At 42.1% G+C, this 21,707-nt stretch overlaps 1 protein-coding gene across 1 annotated transcript; it reads left to right on the forward strand.

The window, feature by feature from the left end:
- The first annotated feature begins 4,164 nt into the window (after positions 1-4,164).
- LOC147611577 (uncharacterized) lies at positions 4,165-18,200 on the forward strand. Its single transcript, XM_086784983.1, has 4 exons — positions 4,165-4,337; positions 10,187-10,294; positions 17,424-17,488; positions 17,623-18,200. The coding sequence occupies exons 1-4, from the start codon at positions 4,209-4,211 to the stop codon at positions 17,768-17,770; spliced, it is 450 nt and encodes a 149-aa protein (XP_086641109.1). The 5' UTR covers positions 4,165-4,208; the 3' UTR covers positions 17,771-18,200.
- The last annotated feature ends 3,507 nt before the right edge of the window (positions 18,201-21,707 follow it).

The following is a 21,707-nucleotide window of genomic DNA, read 5'->3' on the forward strand; positions in this document are numbered from 1 at the left end:
TAATCGAGGAGTTTGGTCATCATGTTGAGCCTTGAGGAGCCGTTGATGGGTCCTACTTGTGATAATTATGAAGGGAATACTTACCTAGAGGAATCATGTTCAATTCTTTATGTAAGGATTATTCTAGTTCAACTATATGTGAAAGTTGTTAGATAGTTGAAAGTCAGGATATTGATACATGAGGTCCCAAGTGGAATACTCTACCCTTAGATTAGTCTTCCACTATAGATTTATAGAGTTATCGAGGGGTGGGTGTTTCACAGTGCAATATTTGTGCTCACTTGGCTCATACTCACTCAGAGGTGGACTTGGACCTACCAATGTGTAGGGGATGTGCAATGATCCTTCCCTAGGGGCTAGTGCCTTTGATGGTGGCAAAATGAAGTCATCACCTATCACATCAGATAAAATATTGTGGTAAGTATGATGACCCATGGGAGGCTAACTTTTACCTCCCATTGGGTCCTCCTTCACACTATATCTAATAATGCAAGATCTGGTCGGATTGGTTCCAAGGCAAGGGCTTTGGCTATTTTTGTGGCCTCTTTAGTATGGTTAACGTCTCGATCAAGCACTAAGGTTACCTCATTAGTTTAGGGACTAGCTTAGGCAGGGTGTCAGTGGTTTGTACTTAACTACTAGTACTAGCTCTAGGATGGGTTTAGGGATTGGCTTAGGCAGGGTGTCAGTGGTTTGTACTCAACCACTTAACTACTAGCTCTAATTCAGTCAACACCTTCCTTAAAAGCTCTTGGGCTTGCTTAATTTTCTCTTTCTCCAATGCAAGGTTGGGACACTCCTTGAGTTTCTTTGGAAGGTTTGTGTAGTTAATGGGTTTCTTTTCTCTTTCTCCAACAGACAGGGTTGGGATACTCCTTGAGTTTCTTTGGAAGGTTTGTATAGTCAATGGGTTTTTTTTCTTTAGGAAGAGCTAGTTTAAATAGGAGATCACTCGTCTGCTAAAAGCTATCAAGACTTGGAGGCAATGGATTCACATGACCCCTATCGTGCATTGCGTTTTCATGTGCTCTTTGAGGTATTCTTCATCTAGACCTCTCGTTGTAATTCATTAGCCTTTTTAGGGGCTACTGCAACCTTTTAGGCTTGCATGCCAGGCTCTTAGATTACTGTGGCGAAGCTTGAGATTTTTGCTTCTTACCGTTGCCTTGGATGTTTCCTTGCTTAACCTGGTTTGGAGCCTTGTGATGGCATTAAGAAGGACTATATGAATAAGTCCACCTTGTACGCTTAACAAGTTAAGGCCCATCAAAGTGGTTGCTGATGCTCTTGCCAATTATATGCTTAACTAGTTAAGGCTCGTCGAAGTGGCTAATGCTCTTGCCCACTAGGGTGATTGTCACTCTCTTGGGATAATCCATATCCGATATGTGCCTCTATATGGAATGACTTGGAACTAGATTTAGGGATGGAGTTGGGGCATCAGATGTGATGGTTCTATGAGGACACTCGGTAACATTGTGCGGCCCTTGTAATGGAAACATCGGTGGCATACATGTTACATTATTAGGTCTCTCGCTCTTTATTACACCATGGCCTCGAACAGAGAGGTATAGTTTACAGATTGGGGTCACTGTGGATATCGAGAATCATATTGATCATATAACTCATAGCTCTCTTGTTATGGAGTCTCAAAGTCTTTTGGCAAAGTCACAAAGTACTATTGTACTAATAGGAGGTTCTAGCATAGCATTTGGGGTATCGGAGGTGGGTATGGAATTGGTGGCGATCTATACCTACCTCTCGGTATAGGGCTCCAATGAATGGATGTTGGATTATGCTCTAGGGTTGAGAAGAATTTGGTATGGGTAGTATGGCTAGTGGTTGTTTTGGCACTGGGAAAGCATAGGTTATGGTGTCAGGTTTCCCTAGTACCGATAATGAGCTATGTTATGGTTCCCATGGTACTGGCAATGAGCCATTTTTTTTTGTCTTATAGGCCTTAGTATTGGACACTATGTACTTATATGATTGTGGTGAAAATTATGCACCAAACCATATCTCTTCATGTGAATAGATGTGGGTGTCCTGCTTGAGGTGATGGTTGGGGTTGGCCTTTAGATTTCCCTTAGGGCTGGCCTTTAGATTTCCCTTAGGGCTGGCCCTGCCACTAAAATGGTTTAGCAGATTCTTTGTTAGCTTGTCCATGCTCATATCTTAATTATGACTCTAATTGGTGCTGGTTGGGCACCTTTGGTTGACAATGAGGCTTTAGATAATGTGTCCCCTATCTCTTAATGCAGGTGGATGACTTTTACATTCTTGTCTTGGAGATTGTCTACCAGGTCTATTGCCTCACACGACAACAGTCATTAGTGCCTAGACATGTAGAGATGGTCTTTTGCATTCTTCTCTTAGAGATTGTCTACCAGATCTATTGCCTCATAGTAGGGCAACACTTATCAAAGATTTAGTGCCTAGACCTGTAGATATGGTCATGGTGAAGCCTTTTGCTATGGAGACCCATCATAAATCAATCAATGAGCAATAAATTATCCAGTCTTTTATGGGTGGTGTATCTCATGCAAAGATGCTTAGTTCTTGCAATGTAGTCCTACATCATATCTCCCTCCTCCTCAAGGTTATAGATCTATGCATGGGGCTTCATCTAGCTCCAATGGGGGCAACGAGACTCCCATAGTGAAAGTGTGTCTCAAGACCTCATATATGGCCTTTACTAGTGGGTTTAGAGACCTAAGGCACTAGCCAAAGTCCAAATGAACTAATCTTGGTGATCCCATGGCCTTTGCAAATTTGATCGAACTTCTCTAGGTATTGAATGGGATATCCAATTCCACCAAATTTAGTCATCATCCTTGAGATGTGGATTGGCTTGCTTTTTCCCAACTTATTTTTAATACACTTTTGAAGGAAGGTATAATGTACCCCCTCTCCTCTTAAACATTAGCACAAAGTATCCCTCTCTCTCCTCACTTTTTTCTTAAAGTCAAGATGGAGAATTAGACATAAAAATCTTCTTTAAAGTCCATCCATGTGGTGCTAGAATACCTTCAAGCTTGAGACCCATCCACTTATCATCAGAGCTGTCTTTATAATGCATATGCACATAATGTAATTAGACATTTTGCAAAAGTCCTCAATGATAAGAGCGACATCAAATTGGCGAATAAAATGGTCCTTTAGTAAAAACAGGTGTAAAATGGCTAGATCTTCATGATCCACTCTTACTATGGTTGATTTTAGAACAAGTTCGAAGCTACAATAGTTGAAGTGTGGTGCGTAAAGGTACACACACGCACATATATTCTAGCATTGCAGGTTGTGGCCGTGATGTAGATATTTAGAGTAACCTTCAATTTGAAGGCCATAAACTAGCTTGATCTTCAAAACTTAACTAAATATATATATTTATGCCTAAATTTTGGAGAAATCTATGAAATAGTGGCCTTCTTTTGCAACCCTGTTTTCCAAGAGGCTTTCTATAGAAGGTTTGAAGGGCTTTGATGCCTCCGAAGGCTTCATGCATGTATATGTGTGTGTGTGTGTGTGTGTTAAGCCAAGCAAATATAAGCTATGAAGCGTTAGAAAATCAAATTAATCTGACCACATCATACTTTAATGTTGAGACATAAGAAGCTTTGTAGTATCATGGAGTAGAGACCCAAATTTACACAATATGTTTCATATATATTTTTTGCATCCAGCTTTATGCCATACTTCACTAAGTGTTTATACGATATCAATAAGCTTACAAAGACCTGAACATACATATATACACACACAGGTATATATATATATATACATATTAGCAGCGCGGCTACTATTACTAGTGCTTAGAAGACTGCTTTTGCATAATTGTATTCTTCATTTCCATTCCCTTGGTTTCGTCTTTGTCCCTTGGAGTCCAGAGGAAGAGGAGGGCCAAAGGGGGGGGAAGCGCTTTTGTTTTGAACGCACCTTTCCTTTTGGTTTAGGCAAACAAATCCAACTTTCGCCCTTTATTTTCGAAAGAAAGGTTTGGGTCTTCGAATAGTTACGTCCATATAATAAATAAATAAATAATATATATACATATATATATATATATATATATATATATATACATATATATATGATATTATATAATAAACATACATACATATATATATATATATAAGAAAGAGAGATAAGAAAGAGAGAGATCGAAGAGGCTTTGTTGGTTTAACAAAGGTTATTTACCTAACCAGATAATGGGAAGTCTCCGAGATTTTGCGAGAAGGTGCACCCTCCGGCACTCCTATGCTGGCTTCACCTCTCCCACCACCAACACGACGACAAAGCCTGCCCTTACCAAGCTGTCGCTTCTCTCCCCCGACATGGTATGCATTTTTCAACATCAATTTAATGTATTGAGTCATGAATTGTTTCATAAAAATCAGTTTATGAATCATATCATAAACCCGAAACAAAAGCTTCAATCATTCCATTTTGCATAGCTTGAATGCATTCATTATATGTAAACTATAACTTTGAAGCTGCCCATTGTACATGTTCGTACTTTTCAAATCAAATGCAACTATCACAGATCAAAATTGTTATGTAGATAATTACTTGTAAACAGGCAATATAAGGGCTATTATTCTTTGTAGCAAGCTAGAATGATGTCAATCGTGTCAGTTTACATTGAAAATGACCTCATTTGATTGCCTCAGCTTTTGTTGTAGCCTTTCTCATGGTTTTGAGGCAATAGAAGCCAAGGATATGCAGCATGACGGTGTCATCCTAAGGTGAACATGGCTTCATACACAAAATACGGCACTTGTGGGTGGGGATGGTGTGTGTTGGGATGCTAGCATTGAGGGTGTGTAGGAATAGGCGAGGACGTAAGAGGGCATCAACAACTAGTAGACATGACCTATTGATAGGAGAGGACTTGAAAAGTGTCACATGGCATGTCACTTGGGTATAACATGTTATCTTTGATTACTTAATGGCGTTGTTCCATTTAAGAACTTGGATGGTCATAAATAGAACTCTGGTAGCCTCCACATCACATTCGAGACACACGCTTTGGCTTCACATAACACATTTAGTTGATCTTGTGTAAGAGTTTAAAGATGGCTGAGCATCGTGAGTGATTGGATTTGTCGCTTATCCATTTCAACTCTTTGCTTGGCGTCAGTTACATAGTACTTGCCATAGTCAACAATGACTATCTGCATTTGTTGAACACAATGAAACCAAGTAGTGTCAACATCATCTAATAACTGAGCAGAGAGCGAAAAAATGGATCATGTACTAAATCTTTGAAGGCATCATGCGAAAGATAGCTGTTATTTATATGTAACGTTTTTGATGTTGTAGAGGAGGTTCCCATAAGGGCATATGAAAATATAAAGCCAACCATAGTGGTGAATGATCAAAGAGTGTTGAGGCATGATGAACCCAAAGCTTGCATGAAGAGGAGTCATATTATCGAGTATGTAACAAATACCATCTATGCAATCCAGCCCAATATTGACTGAGAACATTATGGCAATAAGTGAATCGTGAGCCTTTCAATTTTTCTTGCTGCTTAGCCAAAGTAGAAAAGGGCGACACAAGAATGGCATTTGCAGGAGAATGAGAAGGTGAACTGATGCATCGGGGACTAGACCACAATTAGTGGTTTATGAATTACAATAAGGACATTTATTGGAGATATGCCCAAATTGTTTACATTTAAAGCATGCACCAGCAAAAGTGCCCCAAATAAGCTCATAGTTCCGACGGCCAATATCATCAATACATTTTATTCCAATAGAGACGGAGAGAACAACAGGCCTAGTTGTATCCCAGAGGATCATAAAACGATTTTCATCTTCAGTAGGTTGAGGAGGACAAATATCTTTATCCAATGAAGCAGCCAACATAGGCAAAGGTTCACGGAAATGTTCTGGAAAATGCTTCACTATGATCCACACCAGGCATTTATGCTTAATGACATTTTCATAGTCCTTATTCGCTGACCACGGCAATACATGAACCAACTGAGGCGAACTGTTAGAATTGTGCATCTCAGTGTTGCACATTTTATCTATTTTCACATGGATTATTTGTCTTGGGCCAATCGGCGAGCTTCATCATGTAGTTGGCCAGCTTCTGTCCTCACTATATAAGGGACTCTCATATTCACTTGTATTTAATCCATTCCCTTTCACAAGTTCAACATTCTCTTGTTGGCTATTGCCATTGTAAAGCTTCAAGCTATTATAAAAGGTGATCTTGTCCACAAGCTCTCTCTACTCTCTCTCTAGTTTTGTTTATGCTTTTGCCTGTGCATTCTCCAACATGGTATCATTTGCTTAGGTTCAGGCTGCTACATCCTTCTGCAAACTGCTCGCCGTCTTGTATTCTGCAGAGCGTTTTGCTTCCATAGCTTCTCCGGCTACGGATCAGCATATACAGTGGCTGTGTTTCACTGACTTGCTGCGTTTTCTGGTCCAGCCAGCCCTCTTGCTGCTGTTGGCCAGCCCTACAGGCTGCGTTTTGCTCTTCAGACGCAGGTTGTGGAGTTATTGGCTGTGTTTTCTGTTTCAGCATCAATTGTGGTGAGTTTCTTGCATGTGGTGTTGCCAAACAAGTGGCTGTACATCTTCTTCTTCCTCCACGAGTCCCTACCCTTCTGGTAGGAGGTTCCCAGTGGTTTCTAGTACTGTTTTGCTGCTATCCAGCCTCTGTCTCTCTCAGATTTGAGAGGGGGCTGATTGGTTCTGGAGCCTCACTACGTTGGAAAGCACGTGAGAGGAGTCTTTGAGAGCTAGGATTGGTGTTTCTTGTTTCTGTGGATATGGCTCCCCCCTGTACGAACAAGGATGACAAGTTGAAAGGACCCAACTATGCCCATTGGAAGCTTCAAATACGGATCTAGTTCATCCACAAGGGTTTGTGGGATATTGTTCAGGGCACTGAGAGGAAGCCCGAGCGTCCTCAAAACTCTAGGAGGTGGATTGAGGATCAAGAGGATGAATTCGTTGCTGAATTACAAGACTAGGAGAATCGGGATTCGAAGGCGCATTCAGTGCTTGTGCGGACCATCACAGAGGAGGTCTTACTGGCCATGCAAACTCTCACCAGTGCTGATCAGGTATGGTCTAAATTGGAGGATCTCTTAGCTCGAGATTCGTCGATGAGGGCAGTTATCTTGCAAGGGCAACTCTACGGTTTGTTATTCCTTGCAGGCAGTTCCATGCAGTCGTTCCTCATGAAGGCCAAGGTTATCCATGACGAGTTATTGGCAATGGGTGTTGCTTTGTCCTCTGCTCAGCTGGTTGCACTTATCCTCACCAAGCTTCCTCTGGACTATGATGTGATTTCTTGATCTTTGCGGTGCTAGGTCACATCCACTCAGTTGGATTTTGATAATCTTAGCTCCCTACTATTGGAGGAAGAGTCCGTCCACATCTCACAGGGTAAGTTGAAGGTGTCAATCAACAGTTTTGACCAGGCACTTTTCTCTGTTCAGAAGAAAGGTTGGAGTCACTGCTTCTCTTGTGGGAAAAGAGGACATCTGTCCAAGGATTATTTGTCCAAGAAGAAGGACAAGACCAAGGGCAAGGTTTCATCTCAGAGAAAGGGCAAAGACATGACACACGACAGTGATACAGATTCTAGTACCACTTCTAAGGTTCCTAGGGCGCTTTTGGCTCATGAGGACCTAGATGGTGTACTTCTCTAGTATGCATGTAGTTCTCCCCATGCGCTTCTAGCTAGATGGTGTACTTCTCTAGTATGCATGTAGTTCTCCCCATGCGCTTCCAGCTAGAGGAGGCTCGTGGGCAAGAGAGGGGGCTGATTACAGCTCCACTTACTGGTGCATGGGGACCGTGATTCGGAGTTCAAGCATTAGACATTTGGTAGAACATGGTTATCTTTTGGTATAGCAGAGATTATGGATTGGATCTGCCCAGAGTTCATTGTTCGAGGCCTTTGGGACGTAATGTGTTTCCATCCACTCTTGGGGATTATGGGCACGGTTTGTCCAATAGCTCATCTATTCTTGGAGTTCACTGCACACTTGTGTGGGAATTCGTAGCCAAGCAAAGTTCCTTGTTGTTCATGGTGGTCTTTCGTTTCGAGGAAACAGGTTGGTGGGTGCTCTCTCTCAAGTGATTCCAGTATTCGCGGTGCTGGAGGGTCGACGGTTGCATCTTCATCAGCTTATCTTCTTTAGACTCTTGCACACTTTGAGCTACAGAGGGGGTGTTAGAATTGTGCATCTCAGTGTTATGGGACTTTGCTTATTTATTGGGCATTTAATCTATTTTCACATGGATTATTTGTCTTGGGCTTGTTGGTCAGCTTCATCATGCAGTCGGCCAGCTTCTGTCCTACACACATTGGGGGTTGTCCTACGTGTTTCATCAGGAACCGACTCGACAATATGGTTATAAAATAGAACTTCCAAGCAACCTTCTCCCCTACCAGACAAAGGATCCAAAAATCCTGGTGCTAGCACAGCCACGAAAACTCTAGATTGCACAAGGATCCGTCTAATCTATTAGGAGGAAATTCGCTTATAGATATTTGTTTGCATATTCTACAAGGTTGAGACTCAACTGCAATCGACACAAGTGTCCAACCCATCAACCGAGTGAAATATAGGTAGCAAGACCAACAGGCCTTACAAAGTCCTTTGGCTTTCCATAGCTGACCAAGGGCTCAAGCCTCTAAAGGGTGTAAAGATCTCAATCACATGATACCAAGAAATAAGCATTCACACTGATGACCAGCTTACGCTGAAAATATACCTTATCATCCATTGAGATTTATGTAAAGATGTAAACCTAATACGATCCCTAGAGTACTGGGGCTTTCTAGCGTTTATGACCTTGTACGCTAAGCTGTATAGGGCAAAGTAATACGGGTTATGAACCTTTGCTAACACTCCAGTCAAGACATGTAATCTGTCCTTTGGGAATTCTTCCCCCAATGGTCATGAAGATGCAACAAAGGTATACGGAGTGCTTCTCTCGTAGCACACACATGTGCTACACAACCACTTGAGGTTGCTTCTCTTGTAGTACATACATGTGCTACACAATCACTTACTTGAGGTTGCAATAGGGACCTAGAAATGGACTATACCTCGGCAAGGTTTAGCCCCCCCAGACCAAGCCCATGTCTCTTTGCATTCGATGATAATACAAGTGAAAGTATGCACACCATTCGTGCAAAAACAAACCTGTAAAACAACTGCAACACAAAGTCAGTCAATATTTTGAATCGGATTAATCAGTCCACACATATCTTTCTCTGACTAGAAACTTCAAAGTAAAAGAACCACACACATCTTTCTCTGCAGCACTCTCCGAAGTTGCGATTCTTAAAGTCCTTACCTTCAATAAACATGGATGAGGTTCAGCCTAAGAAAGCAGCTGCCTTCGTTGTGTGTAGACATTTGATAGCCTCCAATCAGCCCAACCAGCAAGCCTCAAACAGCATGGTAGTGCCGGCAACCAATAGTGCTTGCTACATCAGCAGACTGTACAGTTTGTTGTACAGCTGCCAGCTAGGCAGCCCGTGACCCTGCATACAACAGAAGCATCAGCAGGAGCTCTGTACAGCTGCGCTTGTAGTTCATACCAGGCATCAGCCCACATGTGTGATGTTTGTACATCATGGATGTGCTGGTTCTCAGTCTTCCTTGTTGTTTGCACAGTCATGAATGCATGAACAGCAGGAAGGCTGAAACTGAATCAACTATCACTGACACTAAAGAGGCAGTTGGTGCTCACACACTCTCTCTTTTTTTTTTTTCCAAGAAAAGATCCTTTCATTAGTTATATAAAAACGCCCACACACTCTCTCTTTTGGTGAGGTGGCTGTGAACTAGACAACTGTTAGAAGTCTTGCCCAACCCCTGCATAGGGCCTTTCCGTGTTCAGAAAATTAAGGGGAGGCTTTACTCTCACATTGTAACAGCCCAGTGTATGTGAGCAATGGGCAGGGAGTATCATGAAATGATGTTGTATTTGAGGGTTGTCTATGTGATGGGTTTGTGAGACAATGCTTTTGAGTATAATGCAAGCTTGTGTACAGTGTACCCCCTTTGAGCATGTGCATGAGTCTAATGCTTGCTTCTTAATTCAAGAGCTAAGGTAGCTTTGCGTTGGGCAGGTGAATCCTGCATCCTTGAAGCTTCAAGGTAGAGGATCACTTGAGCTTGACGGTCTTTCTTTTTATGCAGGTGGAACTTGAATTCGACAATGGCCAAGCCTTTCACCTGTCTGCTGAGTTTCTTAGGGTGCAATCTCCTGCTGCTGACAGCAAGCGCAGGATGGTATCAGGAGAAAAGGTCAGACTCACTTGATATTTCTGATGTAAATAAGTTATTGTAAGCTTTATTGCACACAAAGTTGATTTGGAAGCTTTTAAATAGAGTTGGTGTGGCCAACAATGTGTTTTTTTATAAATGTTTGAGTGAAGGCCTTTTGACGTCCTGAATTGTCATTGTAATGTGGGGGGCCCTTGCCTGATTGGCTGGCACACAATGCTGCTCAAAAGGGGTCACGAGTTTGAACCCCAACTTTGTAAGTTTATAATGTGTTACCCACAACAAAAAGTTCTTGATACAGAGAGTCAAAATTCAGCATTGGGTGTGTCAAAGGTTGCATTAAAATTATAGCCAACCCATGCTTGTATATGTTCTACCTCTCTTCTATACCCCCACCATTGAAAAGAGTGGCCACAGTAATCAATAGCCTTGAACATATTGCTACAAAAATTTCATCGGTGGTGTTTACTCAGAAGCACTGTTTGATTATAGTTCTGCCCGCCTTTCTAAACATTGGAGGTGGCGAAAGGTGTCTCACATTGGCTTATTCCTCTGTCCTTACACCTAAATTTGGGTAGAATCGATGTGTCTGGGGTCATTTTTTTTGCAGGTCTTGGTTGAATGGATGCATGTGTACTGCTTGTTCTTGTATTCTGTATCTGGGTAGGATCAGTGTCTTGTCCATTTGGGGCAGGTCTTGGTAAAACAGCTGCGCCCATTTAGCTTGTGAACACTGTACTTTCCTGCATAGATGGTGGTAAGACACGTGTCACCATATTGGACATTTTTCACACGTGGCTTTGGAAGGCACAAAGACACCCAAAAAGGATGCGATGCACAAGCTTTGGGAATGGGAGATTACAACAAAGAGCCAGGCACCCTTGGTTCTGTTGGCAGTGCTCGAAGGATGACAATGGACTTATGAAATGGCAATGAAACCTTTGGGAAACTCAATGTTGCATGGGAAACCATCTCTTGTAGGCCTTCGAGAGCAGTGTTGGCAAGGGCCATGTGAACAAGGCTATAAGGACATGTTTGTTTGTTTTATGGTGACCAGTTCACATTCTTTTTAAAATGGTGGACACTTTGAATAAAAGTCTCGACAACTTATAACATGGGCATTCACATTCTTTTTAGAATGGTGGACACTTTGAATATGCATGTGCCCCTAGTTTTGCATGTTGCGTGACCTTGTGTGGTTCGTGGGCATTTAGCCCCATGTTCAGTTGGTGGTTGCATGCTTGGACACTCTATTTATATATTTGGAGACTCTTTATATATTTGGACATCCCTTTTATATATGTGGGCAATTTGGGCACATGCTTTTACTAGATGGCCATCTCTACAAGTTTGTGCAACACTTGAGGCATGTTTGTATAGTTTTGTGATAGCACTATAGGTGCCCTGAGGTGCCGAGGACATGCACCAATGGGTGTGACATATTTTGGACATAATATGAACACATTTCATGACATCTTTCATGATGGTTATGGTCTGAAAAGGACTAGCTGACAAGAATATGACTTGGCTATCAAAATTCCTATATAACGGTAGGTGAAGGGTAGGAAGATAGAGGTTGCAGAGCTAAGAGCTCCAGTAGGAAGAGCCCTAGGCAGCACTAGTCTGGGAAGTCAATGATCCTGGAAAGTGGGCCAAACCCCTCATGGAACAAACAGTGAAATCTCCCGCGGATCTCATAGTATACTGGGCAATGGCATATGTAATGCTCATGTGTCTCAACCTCTATGTGGCATAATCGAGCCTCTTCTCCCTAGGTCTCTATATGAACTCTCTGGCTCTAAAGACGCGCCTAGTTCTCCCTCTTCACTCTGAGGCGGTGGGATGAAACCAGTATTTGGCCAATCGCAATTTGCATGGCATGGGACATGGGAACACTCAGGTAGCCTGATTGCTAGATGAATCCATCCTCAATGAGCCTGAGGAAGTGATCTCTGTAGAAGTGCATCTTCGGTGGGAGCTCTGAAGGTGTGATCCATGTGTAGTGGATGTAGAGGCTGCGAAGATCTAACCGGATAACCCGGTCGGTGCCCACATGAGAGAACTAGAGAAAAGGGAAGTCCAAACTGTACTGAAGGGGTGGGAGGCAGTCCATGTGGAGCCCATATCCTGAGAACCATGTGGAAACTTGGGCATACCATACTCCAAGGTGGCCCTCGAGTGCTAGTTGTCTCTAGGACTCCATGGCAAGCGTCCGGTACCTATGGGAATCCATCTCACTGATGTGATGGAGGTATGTGACTATCTAGAAGAGTGCATCCACTACCATCAGGGCTGCATCAAACCTTGCATGGATAATCTTGTGTGGGACTGATGGTTTGCTGCAGATCATACGAGAGAACATCATGACCTAAAGCCTCTCAACTCACTGCCAATCTTCATTAGATAAATTTGCGCACCCCCCCCCCCAAAAAAAAAGGAAGAAAGAAAGAAAGAAAGAAAGAAAAAAAAGCTGCTCCATACATCAAGGCTGGTGTGACAAGGGGTGTAACAGCTAACCCTTCCTCGTGGGCACGTCGAAATGTTCCTGGAAGCATTGCCGCTCAAGCAAGCTTAAGGCTACATATCCCCGCGTCACTCTAGCATGTGCAGAGGGAACCATGGTGAAGTGTGGGCCACTGAAAGTGACACCAAGGTAGACATAGGAAGAGACAATCTCCACAGGGTCCCCTCTATATGTGAAGCTCAATTTGGATATGAAGGGGTGGGGGGTATTGAAGACCATTACCTTGGTTTGACCAAGGTTAATAGTGATGTCCCGTTGAGTGCAAAAAGTCTTTGAAGCCCCTCAGCCGAATCTGAAAGGAGGACAGTGCCATCTCCATAGAGTAGTAGGGGGATTACTACGCCTGCCAGTGTGGAACACGCCCCGCCTGATTTGTCAAGCCATGGCATCACTACATTGAGCAGAAAACAGCTTGGGAGAAGTATCTACCCACTGGTAGAGTTTGTGTACAGTAACATAGTGCATGCCTCCACGGGAAAGGCCCCATTTGAGATTGTATATGGCAAAGTGATATTGCCACCCATCCTACGCACTAAGGATGAGATCTTTGCAGTAGATGAGTATGTCAGAGATCTTGATGTTGCCTTTGCACAAGTCCAGACAACCATTGCTCGTTCACAGGAAAAGCATAAGAGGGCTGCTGACAAGCATAGAAGAGAGGTGGACATCAAAGTGAATGATTGTGTATAACTGAAATTTGAGAAAACAAGACTCTGTAAAAGGCCAGGAAAGGAGGGAGCATGCCCTAAGCTCTCTACTAGGTATTACGGACCTTTTAAGGTGATCAAGCATATCAATGAGGTTGCTTTTCGGCTTGCATTGCTTGATCATTGGAGAATTCACAACGCCTTTTATGTGAGTCTATCATGGAAGTATGTGGGGCCAAAGTTAGAAGAGCCTGTCACACAGAAGTGCTGCCAAAGGTTGATGAGCTAGAGGAAGTTCTTCGACCCTGAGCAGATTGTGTTTCACAAGGAGAGAAAGGTACCTGCTGATAAGTTTTCCAAGCGATACCTTGTGAAGTTCAAGAACTACTTGCCTATTGACACGAAATGGGTTGATGAAGGCTACTTCAAAGATTACCCACTGCTTCTTTAGGCATATTTGGAGTTTAGAAGTCAGCGGGATGTCACCATTTGGTCGCCCAAGTGGCTCTCCCCTATTTCGTGCCAAGGTATGGGAGGCCAAGGAGCTTTGTGTCGATCGTACTTGTGTCACCTACGGGAGGCCAAGCCTTGTGTCACCCATAGTGTGGCCAGGACGTGGAACCCACTGTAGGGAATCCCAGTTTAGGCTTCCCATTGAGTGGGTGATATATCCATTGCATAATGCACATGCACGCATCTTTGCCCGCTTGAAACTAATTTCACGTGATTTGTTTTCGTGTGATTGCCTGCTATGACATGTCCAGTTCACGGCAAGGAACGCCCACCTGCGAACCGTACGAGTGCCGTGTATTTTGACATGGTTTGTGGCATGTGAACAGGTGGTAAGTATTCATTTAAACCCTTGTTTATTTCTCTAAAGGTTTTATAACCGTTATTGTTCGCATTCATTAAAGTCATGAACCAACCATTAGCAAGTGCCCGGGGCCCAAGGGATCCAGGTTAGGGCAGCCCATCTTGGTTTGAGGTGGGCTATGCCATGTGGCAGAGGGGTTGGACCCCTCCCTTGCCAGCCAACCACGAACCCAGGAGGACACCCACACAATGGATCCCGTGGACCCACCTTGGGCTGTTGCAGACCCACCTCGCCCAAGAGGAGTTACCTAGGATACACTGCATGCCGGGCACTTATTGCCCCTCAGACGACAACCACGATCCAGGCATCAGTCCCAAATCCAAGACATGCTCCACTGCAAACGAGCTATCTTTCCTTGTGACGTAGTTGAGGGAGACCTCTCGACCATACTCAGTAGCCCCATGCTTGATATACTGGAGAGTGGTATACCATCTTTTGGGTGCTGATGCTCCTCTCCTGCTTCATGTTCCTTGTATTCTGTGATGAGATTTCCATGGACAGAGATAGTTGTGATTTGTTCTCTTTTATTTTATTTTCCGTACCACGATGAGATATGCCATGGACATTATTGCATCACTTTGGTCTCATAGGGCCATTGGGTCTTTAGTAGGCGCTTAATATATGTTTCTTTCTTTTGGTTTCTCTCTCTCTCTCTCTCTCTCTCTCTCTCTCTCTCTCTCTCTCTCTCTCTCTCTCTCTCTCATGGATATGATGAACCTAGATTAGATTTTTGTTATCTTTCTTTATCACTATTTTGTACCCAGGATGATGCGCCTCATGGATATGATGTAACCTTTTGGTTTCATAGGTCATTTTTTGGCCTTTTGAAGACGTTAATACAACTTTCTTTCTTTCTCTCTCTCTCCCCCCGATGGTGACATGTGTGGGTGTAGGAGATGTCATCAATTCTAGGAATTCTTGTCGGTATATTTAGGGTTAGGGTTAGCATAACCTAAGGAGGTTCAAACAAGAAAGCCATAGCTATGATGTTTGGGTGTTTGACAGATATAGAGAAAGAGAGTGAGCGCTAGAGAGAGAGTAAAACACACGACTCAATGATATGACATTAGCTTGTATTCATTCAATGGAGTACAAGTACCTTTATATAAGTACAAAGGTTCTCTTCTACACATAAATATCTATATATTATTTATACCTCTAAGAGGTGGTTCACATACATAAACACACAACCATATAAATGAGTGTGTACACCCTTTTTATGGATGTTCACACACACACACACACATATGGATACACAAACACACAATTGCACATATTACAACACCCTGCTCAATTGTGAGTTGGGGCACACACACATGAACATAGGCAATATCTTGATTCCAACACTCCCCCTCAAGGGATTGCCACACACTAGTCAATGATTAATCTTAGGCCCATAGCCTAGTTTCTCATGCTAGTAGGTGGTTCCCAAGGGTAGGAACAAACAAGGAATAGGTTACACACTCATAACAGAACACACATAGACAAGACCTTGTTCCCAACAAACCCCCCTCAAGGGCTCTCTCTCTTGCTATTGCAAGGATAAATCATAGGCTCATGTCCCAGTTTCTCATGCCTGCAGAGGTGCCACTTGGGTAGAGTCACAACACAAGAATTAGGTCACAACCACATGACAACAACAACAATAACAACGACACACACAAAAGAACATGACATTGCCTTCTATAAATCAAGGCGGTACATAACATATAACAAACAAACACATAAATGTTTGGAGAGTTTCTCCTCTCTAATCATAAATGATCCCACAAAATCAAAGCGATGGAAATATTGTGCCGTCGTTGAACTTTGAAGACGTAGCTGTCTTTTTACGGCGGCATTTCCAAGGCATGGTCACTTGGAGCCCAAGCATGAATGATGATGATGTTGAACCAAAAGCTTGTATAGATGCTCGTGCCCACGTAGATGCCCGAGGCGATGTTGTGGAAACATTTGATGAAGAACAAAAATGTGTGAAGCCCAAAAAAAGCTTCCCCATGTGAACTAGCCCTTGTGTAGGAGCTTTTACACAACAAGATATTGAAGAATCCCAAGGCTAAAACAACCTTATCCACTCGTAACCCTGCGATCTGCTTTGAGGATGCAACCGGTATGGCGGATGAAGATGGCAGCCTCTTTTGTTGATGTGTGCGATGCTGTAGTGCCTGCCTATGAAGCTGTTCAGTACTTGATTGGAGCTCGTGGCTGATGATGGGCCACTGGTCTGCAGCCTACTGTAGGTCAAGGCCGATGCTGGCAGCGGCTCTAGGTGCTAGGTGATGGCAGCTTGTGACGGGGGTGGTGTACGACGGTGGGTGTGCTATAGGCAATCAATGCTCAGCCCTCAGTAGGCAACAGCTGCAGCAGCAATGGTGATTGGATCTGCTAAGCACCTGTTGTCATCATGTGTTGGGTAGTCGCGTTGATAACCAACCGTGACCACGCACAGGGTGGACTAAAGAAAAGGGGTGCATCGTACTGCGCAGGTGAGGAAATAGCTGTATGCGCAGCAATACAGAATATGAGGTGGGCTGAGGCAGGAAGGTGATGCTCTGATATCACTGTTGGTATTTTAGGGTTAGGGGTAGCATAACCTAAGGAGGTTCAAACAAGAAAGCCATAGCTATGATGTTTGGGCGCTCGACAGATATAGAGAAAGAGAGTGAGAGCTAGAGAGAGAGAGAGAGAGTAAAACACATGACTCAATGAAATGACATTAACTTGTATTCATTCAATTGAGTACAAGTACCTTTATATATAAGTACAAAGGTTCTCTTCTAACATCATTGCTTATGTCACTACACACATAAATATCTATATATTATTTATACCTCTAAGAGGTAGTTCACACACATAAACATACAACCATATAAATGAGTGTGTACACCCTTTTTATGGATGTTCAAACACACACACATATGGATACAGAAACACACAATTGCACATATTCCAACAATTCTTGCAGGCCAATTTGATGGTCCAGATTAGTTCTCTGCTGATTCCCATGAAGACAATTAACATTTTTTCGCAGATAATTTAGTTGGAGTATCTACAATATGGACTGCATGAGGGAAATGCTGACATAGCACACTTCTTGTGTAACAGGTGATTGCTGGAAGGAGAAATGTGGGCATCATGGCTGTAGAACAAGTGGGTAATTATGGCGTAAGGTGACTCAAATCAGAGCTTTTTGTGATTTCGAGTGCTAGCTCATGCTCTGTGATCTTGCTGCATTACTTAGTGTTTTTTTTTTTTTGGATATGGGAGTCTATTATTCTTATCCTCGTTTTTCTTTCATTTCCAGAATGTCTTTTGATGATTTGCACAATACTGGTATTTACTCTTGGGACTATCTGTACCATTTAGGGGTCAACAAATTTACATTAATGAGGCAGTACCTAACCACCTTGAAAAGGCACAATTTGAGCAGGTCACCTCGAGGAAAAAGTTGATTGTGGGGTCTCTTCAGTAGTGAGAATGTGGCTGGCAATGGTCTTTCTCTTTAGGCAATAACTGCATATAGTGTAGATTGAGCTAGGTATGTAATTATATAAGAGGCAGCAACTAGGAGATTTCGTAAGTTTGGGGTGTGATTGTATCCCCAAATTAGTGAGGCCGACAATTGTAAGGAAGGTGTAGTAAGAGGATGCAAGTGAAACCAATTTTGAGGCTTGCCTTGGCAATGGATCTATGGCATAGGTAACTTCGTCCATCAGGATGAGTATGTTAATTACAATTTCTTCCAGAACCTTTGATTACAGTTCAATTGGATAGCAATATACATGTAAAACTTTAATGTCTATCCATTGGAATATCAACAATACAATGACACAAAACTAGTCCCTTGATGCACTACTTAATATAAATTTGCTTTTCTTGTCATTGGAAAAGGGTTTGGAGCTGCTTCTGGGGACCCCAGACTTGCATATCAAAGTGTACAACTTTGCAAAATCACATTAATGCCATTATCTAAGTCCGAATCATACAATATTGATAGCTTAATCTTCTCTTTGAAGGGTCCAGATTGCATGACACTAATGTTATGAGCCTAATCTCTTCTTTGAAGTCTCCCAACTCATATTACATTACTATCATTAGGTAAATTTCTTCTTTGAAGCCTTCTACGTTAAATATTATATATGTATGTGTGACAGAACATGTACCCTTTGGGCTTCCCATCTACCTTAAAGATCTTTTTTGTTTCATATCTAATTAATATGCAGCTGTCACTAAAAGTCTATGCTTGTAGGGATTGATACCACTTTTTAGGGTCATACTTCTTCACCCAGACCATAAATTTGAAAGCACAATATATAATATATCTAAGGTTAAACTCTTTTCTTTGAAGGTACTATTTGACATTCTGCAGTTAATTTGTACTTCCATCCAACTTCAACTATATCAAAAGAAATGAAGAATATTTGGGAAAAAAATATTTGCCATAAAAAGGCACTTTTCCCTTAAAAATGATGTTTGGAAGATGAGGATAGCATGCTTGTGCAACATTGTGGGTAGTAACATGGGGATAAAAGATGCATGAGACAAAGATATAGAGAGAATAAAGGAATGGCTATACAAGGCATATGATATTTGTACTCATTGTAAGTATGATGCAGCCTAGATTGAAAAACAAGAATCTTATACTTCTTCAACAAAGTAGCTCAAGATTAGGAATAGGGTTGAGTGCAAGAAGACAAGAATGTTGAGATGATAGCTTAACTGCACAAGTGCTATGATGACATGTTTGATCAAGTTTCAAAACCATCAAGGATTCATGATGGTGCTTTTTCTTACATGACTTGACATGAAGAATCTCATGATAGTTGATACTTTTTAGGATGCCTCAAATAATGCATATAAAAGTTTGACAATTATAATAATGCCATCAAAAGTGCATATGGAAAGCAACGTATATGAATGAGTCATAAGATGTAGATGTGAGATTATTTATCAAGCACCATTAGTTTAACTCGTCTTTCACTTCCAAATGCCAAGGCTATTTAAGAATTTCAAGATAAGATCTTATGAATATGGTGTTTTAAGTGTAAAGTATGCTTAAGTTTATAAGTTTGTTGTTTTCAAAGCATGATAGTACAAACAAGGCCACCTAGATTATAATGTAGCTCACTTGAACAAAACTATCCCAACAACATATTGAAAGCCAAAACAAAAAAACAAAAAACTATTATTGAATGTGCTAAAATGAGGACGGTTGAAAGATATGTGCAAGAATATATCTTGTTACTTGGTTAAAACAGTTTAAACAAGAGAAGGTTTCTCATTATTAGGCTTGCCTTAGTATTTGATGTTTCCAAAAATTTCAAAAGATTTGTCTTAATTTTCTCCTGTTAGCTATAAGAGAGAGAGAGAGAGATTAAAGTCTTCAAAAGACCTAGAGGGTCTATATGAGACCAAAAAAGTTAAAGACCTATAGGGTCTTTCTCTAGATCTTTGAGGGACAAGCTGGCAAGGGGTTTTTAATGATGCTCTTAGAGGGAGGGCACGGGGGCTTGTGTGTGTATTGCACATGGGCCATTGCTACAGTATTCGATTCACCTTTAACGTTACAATCGAAAACATTATGCAAATAAAAGAAAGAGAGTGGAGTATTCACTGCACAACCAGATCATGCTTTACATCAACAATGGGTGGTGTAGCACGATGTGCATTTGGCGATGCATGTGGCCAAATTTTGGTCGTCTCTTTCCACATGGCAATGTGGACACAACAAACCTGGTTGAGAGACTTTGGCAATATGTTAAGTATACGCTCTTGGATGCACGGATCAATAGGTCAGCCCTGGACCTTCTACATGCTCTTGTGGGTGACTCAAGAACAGGCACACGGATGGGGGGCACAACACTTGAGTTTTTCATGCAAAAGCAAGAAACAAGTAAAGATGACTGTCGTGCCTAGGTTTATTTTTATGCATGGGTTTATTTGTTTGTCTGGGCTTATCTGAGTACCCGAGTTTCTTTCCCTTGCATATGATTTGTTCGGGTTTGACTGTAGTTGATCCTAGACGATACAACATTTACGGTAACGACAAGTCACAGATAGCTAGGCTAGCAGGTGGACAGCTAGGCTAGGAGGTGGAGAGGTATACTTCAGAGGTATGAAGGTGACTCATCCACTCTTCAGATCATAGATGAGTTAGTAATACTCTTTAAGATCTTGAGTACCTCAAGTTCACATGTTTGGTACCATGTGAGCATCCAATCAGCATACTGTGATTGCCTGGATTGGTCAAGCGACTGGAAGCATCTCTATGGTATACGGCTCATCTTGAAAAATTGGTTCCCACACCTTCATATGCCATTCTCCCCATCATTGACACAACACATGCAATGGGGGTAGAGTGTGAGAGCCAACATGTGACGTGGACCCCTCGGGTGATTTGGATAGGCCTTCCACTTTCGAGTTACTGTGTCATAGCATTGAAGAATTAAAAGATCTCATGGACAGGATTGCACAAGGTATACCTTCATATGATGAATCACAAATACAAGCATTGATAAGCAAAATACATATCTCCCATGATGGACTTTGCAATACAAGGGTCCCAAAGGAGATTGTGTTACCAATGAAGGGCAGCATTTTGCAAGTGCAATCCCATGTGACAGCCACACAGCTTTGGCAAGCCCATGACCAAAGGAGAGGTGATTGACAAAACAAGTGTGGCACCCATTCAACCTACCCGCTAGACCGGTGTGTTGAGGAGGAAGCATTAAAGGGGATGGAACCGGGTGCGCTTTGAGAAATGTCCGTGAGTGTATTGTCATCATTGTTGTACAAAGACTTTGTTGGTGGACCCATTGTGTATCGACTCATGCCAAACTTGGCATGCATTGTTACCTTTGACACAGAGACTTGCTCCACAGGATGCACTAGGGGCATTGATGGATCAGCACGTGACAATATATGATGACTCATAAGCTTATGTTGCAAATGTGTCATCCTATTCATGTGGCGCCAATGAGGAAGATGAGCGATGCTTTGTGTTGACTCTAGCCAATGGTCAAATGCTGTTTGATGTTTATGCATCAAAGCTCAGGATAGTGTTAATGTAATCTCCGCTAGTTTGTATTTGCTTAGGGTTTCTCAATATGATTTGCTTACAAAGGTTGAGCACATATTTTGTTTGAATACAACAACATTTTTGCTAATCTCCCAAGATTACTTGCACATTATCGTATGTAATGCACAAAGGATTACTTGCATGAGACATGGAGTGAGTGTAACAATCGTTGACCTGTATGTATGTAATTTACTCGTATGTATGTAATGTATGCATGAGACATGGAGTAAGTGTAATAATCGTTGACATGCTATCGCAAACACGAGAGGCATGTTATAAAAAAAAGGATTTACGCATGCTCATCACAAAGG

Source organism: Cibotium barometz, chromosome 47 (assembly GCF_041138505.1).
Source record: "Cibotium barometz isolate CiBa-2024 chromosome 47, ASM4113850v1, whole genome shotgun sequence".
In the NCBI taxonomy this organism is placed as follows: domain Eukaryota; kingdom Viridiplantae; phylum Streptophyta; class Polypodiopsida; order Cyatheales; family Cibotiaceae; genus Cibotium; species Cibotium barometz.